This window comes from Carassius gibelio, chromosome A3, assembly GCF_023724105.1.
Source record: "Carassius gibelio isolate Cgi1373 ecotype wild population from Czech Republic chromosome A3, carGib1.2-hapl.c, whole genome shotgun sequence".
Classification (NCBI taxonomy): Eukaryota; Metazoa; Chordata; class Actinopteri; order Cypriniformes; family Cyprinidae; genus Carassius; species Carassius gibelio.
In genome coordinates, this window is record NC_068373.1 from 5,525,020 (window position 1) to 5,535,315 (window position 10,296).

A 10,296-nucleotide genomic window follows, 5' to 3' on the forward strand; every position below is an offset into this window, starting at 1 on the left:
GCCGCCCTCGTGTTTACTGTCTGAGTTCGGCGCATGCGCTCTAGCATGTAAATAACAGCCGCATCGGTGGTTTGTATGGTATCGCACAGGCTCGTCAAATACACGAACAACCGGCTTGTATTTACAGAGGACGTTATTATATCTGCTACGTTCATGAAAGTACGTCTGGAAGAAGAATACAGAGTTAAATCAGTGGAATAGATCGCATGAATTTACAGCTAGCGAAGTGTCAGTTAGCACACAGCTATGATAGAGACTAGCCGGAGGTGTTTGAGTTTGACACATTTAATACTGTACTATTAATTCAATACACTATTCAATTATTTTCTTACTTTTGTTTTATAACCAACAATTCATGAAACGGTTTTCAGTTAGACAGGTATGAGAGTATTTAGTGTGTAATTGTGTTGTGCTGTTAGCAGAGGTGTGGTGATGTGTTGAGTGTAGCATGACACAGCAGCTGTTGATCAGAGCCACAGCTGATCCAGGAGCGAATGCTGCTCGATAACACACTCAAACATTCAACATCAGTACTGTCTGCTCCAGCGATGCTAACAGAGAAGAGGTGAGTCTACAGATTGTTGATGTTATATTATTTTAATGAAGGAATATGTGTCTTTATTAGTCACAGAGGGGCAGCTTTTGATCTTATATCATTTATACAATGACATAATGTGCTAGATTGTAGCTTACAACTTAGAACATAAACATAATTTGCAATAAAATATTATGTGCACACACAAATATAACTTAGAATATATATGTGAAATATATATATCTGTGTATTTAAATGGTACGGCACAGTGATTAAGGTCCTAATGTAAGTGTTATGAAGCTGTTTTAGTCAGTATTATGTATCTATAGTCTTTAACCTGTAATGATGTTGTGAAGGAAGCGTCAGCGCACTGAAGGTGATGGCGAAAGCGCTCAGATGCCTCAGGCCAAGCGACAGAGTTCAGCTCTCCAGAGCTCAGAGACGGCTAGAGAATCATGGGAGTCTGAGGTAGGAAATGCATTCAACCGCACATCACTACACTTCTTATCATTTAACCGCACACATCTGAAGGTTTCGTCTTATCGCTGGCTTTAGCAAGCGTTTAGCCAGTCACCACGAGGTAGGAGTGAAATGGGAGTAAAAGACTTTATAAAAGCTGTTCCTGGCTTTGTGTAGCACCTTTAACTCTGTATATTCTTCCGAAACAGGGTTTCTGAGTTGATTTAAAGCTAACAATTCATTAAATAATTCACCAAGAATTTATTAATTAAAGTCTCACATGCATTTCGGAACTCATTGTGCGTTCAGGTTATTTCCGTTGACCGTATTCAGTGTTTTACCAGTATTTTAAAGTGAAAGAAATCAGACTAATATTAGTATTATATGTATGTCTTGTAGTGTAAAATACATTTATCTTATGTACTACACACACATTTGGCAATGTGACATGACACTGGACACATCTGGACTGCGTGTCAGGTTTTACAAATACTTGAAAGTCCCTGTTCTGCTTCCATTAGCTGCTACAACGTTGTGTCGCAAATTTGAGGATGGATGTTGCTAACCCATTGTTTTCAGTCTTCCAGCAGCGAGGGCAGTTGTGTCAGCAGTCCAGATCACGCCGCAGGGAGCAGCAGCAGTAGTCACTGTGGAGTGGACGTTATTGGGCCCCACAGCTGCCACGACCCCTGCAGTCCCCACAGTGCCTCCAAGCAGCCGGACCCCGTGGACCCGCTGTCCTACCAGCACATCAACCGTGTCCTGAAGGAAGCCCATTTCCACAGCTTACAGAGCCGGGCTCCGTCCAAGCACAGGTGACTTCAGGGACAGATAGCGACCCCTAGAAGACAGGGTTAAACTTCTTCATCTCATCCTCATTCAGACCTGCTTCTGCTTTCTAGATCTCTCTGCTAGAGCTCATCTTATCTTGATATTTAATTGGATGGAAAACATGCCCTGGTACTGTAAGCTCTTCGACTAACTAGAGCACAACAGTGATTTTTGTAAGCAATAACAGCTTGACTACGATGCAAACTTTTGTGACTTCCACACTGTGTATTCTTCTTCTGAAAACAGCTGGATTGAGAGTGATGAGGGGGGGTTTGCACTTGGGAATGGGTTGATCAGATATTGACGTGGACCATATAGCAATTCAGCCGAGCACGTTTAGATGGGAGGCTTTAACATGCCAAAATATCCCAATGCACTTCTGATTGGTGAACTCCATCGCAGTGCCGTAACTAATGCATAAAGCAGCCAGTCGATTTCATCATATCAAAGACTGCGCTGGTGGCATCAGGTGTAATCTTGACACGACCATCACTGAAGCTGGTTGCTCATCCAAGCATCACGCCTTCGACACCCTGCAGAGGTTTGCTTGTGTGCCGTTCAAATGCTAGATTTGAAAGATCTGTTGTTTATTTTACTATACCTTTTTGTATGGAAAGATGTACATTACAGTTTACATTCAGATCATCTACATTTCTAAATAAAGATGTGTGTTCTTAAGCAAATCTGCGTGTTTGACTGGTGTGATTGATTAACTGAAAACAGTATAGCTGTAGAATAAAATAAGCTTTTTTTTGCACTAACAAACAGATCTATTTAGTGTCCTTCACTACAATATACTTACATTAGAATTAATCATTAGGTACGATGCACTTATTGAGTACAAACATGTTTTTACATTGTACTTTTATTTTAAAAATACTTGCATGTAATTGTGTGTAATTAATTTATAATTGCACTGTTGAGAATTCCTAAAGTCTCCGCTTAAATATTGCGTATTGCGATTATGCCATAAACCTTACATATAATGGTTTTATAATCCATGACTTACAGTTTTGCATTGCACTGTACTTTCTGATTTGATGGAGTGCTTCATGGAATTTCTTTAAGTACAGAGTCTTGTTTCTTTGGCTTTCTGTCTGTATAGCTGCATTCTGTATTTTTCTGTCATAGTACATAATAGATGACAGATCCACTGCTTTTGTGGATGTGTGGTGAATTACAGCTCAGTGCCAGACCAGACATTAATGAGAGATGATCTGTGCTTCGAGGAGTTGTGGGAAAAGGTCATTTTAATTAGAGCACTACATGTCCTTGTCTTGCGCTGCATAACTGATTACATCTATTAATTTGCCCCTGGCTCCCCGTCTCTGCGTCCTCATTAGAGCTCCTGCAGAAAGCACAGGTCTTCCTTCACTGCACGAGCACGACAGGGGTGTCCAAAATGACCCTGGATCAGTTTATCAGGTCTTGATTTGGATTATATTCTCCTGTACTTGATATTTGATACTGACTAGATTACTGACAAAAGTGCAAGTATTGTTGCCTGTGAAATGCTATGTTTGCTAGGCATTTTGTTTTGTGTAGTGTTTTGTGTAGATGCTCAATAGACCATCCCAAAAACTTAAATTAATTTAAGTTTAAATGAATCTGATTAATTTAGACAATTTATAAAGGGCTGAAGAAAAGTTTTCAGAACACAATGGACTCAATGAACCACATTCACTCATCAAAGAAGCACATAAATCATATACAGGCATTTAACAATATAATATTAAGGTGTAAACATTGTTAAATTGTACTTTAGTAGAACCTGAATCCGGTGTTTTATCACAATTACCCAGAAGCATCCCAATGGATACCAGCAGATGGCAGCAGACGTATTAACACTCACTGTGCCACGTGTAATTCTGTCATTCAGAACTGTTACTTCATTTTTTAATATAAGACAGAAAAATAAGAAGCATTTATGATCAACCTGTTAACTACGGAGACTAATGTTATGGTGAAGCCTGTAGAGAGTTAAATCAGCTGTCCTTGTTCTGGTGTCTGGTGCACATACCTTGTTTTATTTTTACCATCCACCATTAAAATCTGGGTTACACTCAAGGCCTTTTGGTCCTTGTCCCGCTCCTGAAATGAGAGACTGAAGCCAGAATATACGACTATAGCAGTTTATAAGGCCTGCGTGCATATTCAGCAGGACCAACGAAATCTTCCCTGTTTCAAGTCAACATGTGATGCTATCTGGGATTTACTTTCTTAATACACATTCTGCTCTTCCATGCACCAATGCATGTTATTCCAAACACAATCAACTTTATTGTTTTGCTGATGTCACAAATCCCTCTCACCTTTCACCTCCATTTAGAAAATAGATAGAGAAGTCATCAAAAACTCAAAATAGGAAAGAAGGTTCAGCTCTAGTAAAAATACCCTCACTTCACAAATCATAGGCCATTATGTGAAACTGGAATCTGAAACGAATCCAGACTGACTGTATACACAGCTTTGGCACTTTTCTTCACTCTGTTTATCTGTTGGATGATTGGGGCCTGGTGTGAAGCTGGCACAAGAAGAGCTAGCGGTCTTCAGTCGTAAGCCAACACTAACATCTGCTCCATCAGAGGAAGAAAAGCTCTCGATGGCCTCCTCCATCCCCATCACTCCTGCTAATGACTGGCCACTCCTGTCATTAAAGCCTTATTACTTTAATACAGAGAAGAGAAGAACACCCCGGACAACCGCAGGGGCGAGAGGTGCAACTGTTACATGGACACATGAATGGCTGGATGTTCTGATTGGGATAACTATATTCCCATTTCTAATGAACACTTCTGGAAACTGTTTATGGTTTCTCATATACCTTACATCAGCTGGCTGGAGGTTTAGACTATTAACTCTCCACACATTAGACGCACAAATCATCTGAAATGTTATTTCTTTTTTAAGCTGCTAGCTTGCCAATGGAAGGAAGCAACTAACGAGACAAAGACACTGAATCGTTTAATTGAATCATTTTAACTTAATATCCAAATCATTTAGCTTGAAACCATAATATGATGTCAATATAAAGGCATTCATTCAAATTTTTAGTTCGCCCAAAAATGAAAATGTACTCCACTTTAAGGTGTTCCAAAACACACAAGACTTCTCTGAAACACAAACAAAGATACTTTTCAGTGATCAAATATGGGAAACGCGGAAAAAGCTCAAATGTCAACCTCGTGATTTGTTAAAACCGACCTGGTTTGTAGTGTGTGAGAAACGCACATTTGAGCATCTGTGTTTACCATATTTGAAGCACACTGTATGTGCACTGATCGTAAAAGTCAAGTGATAAAGTAATAAAGTCAGCTACTAATAGCAGCTTTTTAACAGTATTCAATTTAAGATTGAATGCAATTCTAAAACTCTGAAAGTCTCCTTCTGGTGTCCTCCTTCTCATCTAATAACGCTCTCCAAAAAACCATCAAATCAGTGAATGATGACTTATATTTCATTCTTGCACAAAACTATTGTTTTGCTTCAGAAGACTTTGAATGTATCACTTTTATGGCGTTTTCTGCTTGGAGAGTCCTTTTGTGTTCCTCTAAAGAAAGTCATAAGGGGTTGGGACATCATGATGACAGACATTACATTTTTGGATAAACAACTTCTTTAGGAGTGCCGTCATGTTAAAAAAACTAAATTGGTTTCATGTTAGCTGAAGAACAAAAGGAATGGCGGCTGGGTTTTGAGTGATGGGCTTGCTGAAGTGACTGATGGTTGTTTTCACTTGTCTGTTAGTTTTGGCTGAATTATAGGGGTGTTGGGTGCGCTGATGCTGGCGGTGGGTCCGCTTTTTTCTTTCTTTTGTTACTATTTTAGATAGAGAGGTGTAAGTACTTAAACAATGCTGTATAAATAATGTAAAACAATGTGTAAAGACATCAGGACTTTAGTCACATATGCCATGTGTTCACGATCCATCTTGCCTATAAGGTTTGTTAGCATGTAATGCTAGCAAGTTAGCATAACTCTCTAAGAGAAGTCCATAAAAACAGAGCCCTCTGCATTAAAAAATGACTTTCCGTACTGATCTTCCACAGATGTTTTACCTGTATTTAGATTTAAACATTGCATTGTGATGTGTTTTGTTTTGTTTTAGAGTTAAATGAAATAACTTAAGGGTCGGTCACACTATACTTTTCATTCCAGTGACTTCCTTTTCTATGCATGTGAATGCAGGAGATTGAACATGCAAGCTCATGTGAAGTTCAAGTTTGGTAAACTCTATTTTTCTATTTTTCTTGCAGTGAACTCTCTGTTTCTTTTTAAGACTAGGCAGCATGCCTACAGTCTGTTCATGTCAGTAAATTGTTATTAAAGTTCTACAAATCCATTTGATTTGACAATCATTTTAATGAAAAACTGAATAAAATCACAGAATCAAGAAATGCATACCAAAAAGCATGTGGAAAAACACAGATTTCATAGGGACTTTTTGGAACAATTGTAATTGTTTATTACAATTGTTTGTTGGCATGGTGCACTTGCATGGTCTTATATTAGCTACTTTCAAGCTTTTAGTTATTGTTGGAATCGAGAGCAAAGTCAGAGAATTTATCTGTTTAGTTTGTGACCCCTTTTACATTCTCAGTTAGTGAGTGTGACAAATCTCTGACAGAAGGGGCAGATTCCAGCCAAAACACTCAGAAGGTGAGATGTCCCTGACCAAAACTGACTTTGAGTTGCCTAGTGAGAAGCTGCCAGAAAAAGTTACAAAGCGGACCAGAATCTATTTCATTAGTTAAATGTCTTCCTCATTTGGAAGTCATTTTGGACAAGAGCTTATACTCAGTGAAGAAACGCCTAAAAACATTTTTTTAGTGAATCATCTATGTTCTCCTGCTTAAAATAAACCAGAAACCCATCCACTGATCTGGAGAACCTACAAATGCATCACCAAGAACATTTTCCTATCTATACAAGTTCTTGATAAGACATTTGCTGAACCTAAGGTGCTGTAAAGAATCATTCGAGAGCCTTTATTTTTAAGAGCATTTCAGTGGTTTCCCACATAAACTGCTCATGTTCAGATGCAGATCTGGTATGTCCCTTCTGTGTAGTAACCATGTACTCATTCTGCCGGCACACAAGGTGCAATTTGTTCCATTTGGACTATAACTGTCATGAAGAGATATACCCCACTTAAACAGCAGCCCATAATCTCCTCCACTCCCCATATTATCCTAATTGAACCCATGGGCTGCCAACTCCATCAATAGCTGAGCTCATCTCCAAATTAATAAAACATAGGCCTTCAAAGCACGGCCACATTACAGCTGAAGGCACATGGATACAGGGGCAGGAAACGGGGAATAGTCAGAACACAAAATCTGGGACCAAGCTGCAAAATAATTGTTCTGGTTTGCATGTAGATGTCTATTAGCAGTGTTTGGGGTTACACAGTTACTTTATCAGATTACTTTTTTCAAGTAACGCAAACTTCTTTGTTTTCCCATTAACACTAACACATCTCCTGAAAAATCAGGAGAGAAAAATCAGGAGAGTGTGAAACCTTAAAAGTTGCTATCATTCCAATCGTTTGCCAACAATACATCAAAACCCAAAGGCATTGACATTATTGTTCTTTTAAAAAGACTGATAATAATGCAGTGTGTTAGACGCATATATCATTGCGCTCCTCGTCTTTACTGGCACGGTGAGGGTTTCGTAATAAAAGTGTCCTGTAATGAAAGCAACTTCAAATGGAGGCAAATGCAGGCAGTGTGAAGCCTTTATTAAATACATTTATCATGTAGCGGTAACAGTCAGTATTTTAATAAGTGGCCTGTATTCCTGTGTTTTGCTTCTGTGAGAGACCCCTACTCATGCCAAGAGCAAAACAGATCAGCTCTCACAACATATACAAACACAGCATCTCGTTCTTATTTTCCTCTACACTACACAGCACTGCTATCTTTTTAGGCAGCAGATAAAAAATAAAAAAATCCAGGGAGCTTGGCGTTTCATCACTCGTACCCGTCACATTTCCAACAGGTTCTGTACCTTTGGTTTCTCTTGTCTGAAACAGACAAGTTTGGTTGTAGAGAAAGCAATGGCAGTGGGCCCTTGAGTACTCCTCAAATGCTCTGGCTCTTCAGCTTCCTGTTTTCAGAATGACATGAACAGCATAAAAGAAGCTAGCAGCATTTACTGAGAGGAATGCCGTTCAAGACTCTTCTACTCCACAACATACAACCTGAAGTGAAATGAATCTCCAGGACGAATGCCGCCAAATGTTGGCCAAAATCACTGATGGGATGAAGACCGCTGTCCAGCTGCTAGTGAAGGAGCTTGGCTAGATTCTGATCTATGTACTGGGAATAATCAAATCATCCTGAAAAGAACAGAAGAAGTGTCACAAAGCACTATGCGGGTTGTGTGTGTATCGTGGTGAATGACAACCCTGCAGTGATCTCATTATAGAGATGACCTACATAAAGTCAAGGCCCAGTTAAACTGAATTACTGTGAGAAATGATAAGCTGAGGTCTGAAATAGCAGCAGCTCAGGATGTGAACCCCTTCAGCTGTTTGTGACACTGGACTTGGTTTTCAGGTCCAAGTCCAAGACCATATTATAACACACTCAGGAGTATTTGGACTTGGTCTTGACTAAGACGTGACCTTCAGTACTACTGGAGATACTTTTGTAGTTTTGTACCTGAAGATGTATCATATCGATCACAAGTGCAGTATGGAGTACCTCAAGGCTCAGTACTAGGGCCGCTACTCTTCACGCTTTATATGTTACCCTTGGGAGATATCATCAGGAAACATGGTGTTAGCTTTCACTGTTATGCTGATGATGCTCAGCTCTATATTTCTTCCCGGCCTGGTGAAACACACCAATTTGAAAAACTAATGGAATGCATAGTCGATATAAAAAAACTGGATGACGAGTAATTTCTTACTGCTAAATTCTGAAAAAAAACAGAGGTGTTAATTATAGGACCTAAAAACTCTACTTGTAATAACCTAGAACACTGTCTAAGACTTGATGGCTGCTCTGTCAATTCTTCGTCATCAGTTAGGAACCTAGGTGTGCTATTTGATCACAATCTTTCCTTAGAAAGCCACATTTCTAGCATTTGTAAAACTGCATTTTTCCATCTCAAAAATATATCTAAATTACGGCCTATGCTCTCAATGTCAAATGCAGAAATGCTAACCATGCATTTATGACCTCAAGGTTAGATTATTGTAATCCTTTATTGGGTGGTTGTTCTGCACGCTTAGTAAACAAACTACAGCTAGTCCAAAATGCAGCAGCAAGAGTTCTTACTAGAACCAGGAAGTATGACCATATTAGCCCGGTCCTGTCCACACTGCACTGGCTCCCTATCAAACATCGTATAGATTTTAAAATATTGCTTATTACTTATAAAGCCCTGAATAGTTTAGCACCTCAGTATTTGAATGAGCTCCTTTTACATTATAATCCTCTACGTCCACTACGTTCTCAAAACTCAGGCAATTTGTTAATACCTAGAATATCAAAATCAACTGTGGGCGGCAGATTAGAGGTCTTCACAGTGCACCCGAGACCCGTCGACCCCGGACCCGACCCGGGACCCGTACGGGTTCGGGTCTATATTTTAAATCATCAGCCGGGTCCGGGTCGGGTCCGATCTATTACCTCGGGTCCCGGGTCTGTTTAACATTGTGTGTAATACCCGTGCGATCGCCGATCGGAGTCATCGGACTCGAAGAACACCCGGCCGTGATCAAAGACTGCTTGTGTTTTTTGTAACTTGCAACTTGTAAAATTAGGAAAAGAAAAGAGTGAGCCAAAAAAAGTAATCTCTCTATCTCTCTCTCTCGCTCGCAGACTCAGAGTTAATATACAAGTGCACACACGGTATTAATGCTTGCAGACTTGACACACTCATATTTAATATATTTCAAATCAGCAACACAATCTGAGGTGAACTGTCACATGAATGTTTTCTATTATGCTCAAATTGCGTTAAAGGTAGAAACAGCTAGCATGCATGTGCAGTCTCAAGCACATTTCATGTTTCTATGGCAACCAGTGAGGGACACTTCGACTGCCAAAGCATGTTTTACATTTTCTCCCATTTTTATAATATTATAAATGAACCGTTTAATCTTAAAGTTTTAGTGGTTCAGATTCAGACTCGATGCAGAGCAGAGAGTACAGACAGAGATCAGATGATAGTAAATAAATAACGTCAGTGGCCATGGCATTGCACGAGCGATTGTTATTATAGTTCAAAAGGGCAAACAGTCTAAGTTATTATGCGAATTAACTCGAGTCAGAATGTACATGTGCACAGCTGCATTTGTCATCCGTCATCGTGACATCAAGTGGACTTTTGAAGCTGAAATAATGAGTGGATTCAGCTTGGACTTGGAATAACGAGAGGAATAACATGAATAACTTTCTTGTCGGAGGATTGTAATGCATCACAGGCAGTCAGGTACAAGGAAGAGAGACTACGGC

At 39.6% G+C, this 10,296-nt stretch overlaps 1 protein-coding gene across 4 annotated transcripts; it reads left to right on the forward strand.

The window, feature by feature from the left end:
• On the forward strand, positions 1-2,508 carry LOC127944471 (protein FAM104A). 4 transcript variants are annotated; one of them, XM_052540428.1, is made up of 5 exons: positions 1-159; positions 423-565; positions 892-1,003; positions 1,574-1,809; positions 1,897-2,508. In XM_052540428.1, the coding sequence occupies exons 2-5, from the start codon at positions 495-497 to the stop codon at positions 1,907-1,909; spliced, it is 432 nt and encodes a 143-aa protein (XP_052396388.1). In that variant the 5' UTR covers positions 1-159; positions 423-494; the 3' UTR covers positions 1,910-2,508. The 4 variants fall into 4 exon arrangements, with proteins under 4 accessions (XP_052396388.1, XP_052396404.1, XP_052396395.1 ...); XM_052540435.1 differs by having other exon boundaries at positions 23-266; XM_052540444.1 differs by having other exon boundaries at positions 2-159; positions 1,574-2,508.
• Positions 2,509-10,296: the final 7,788 nt, after the last annotated feature.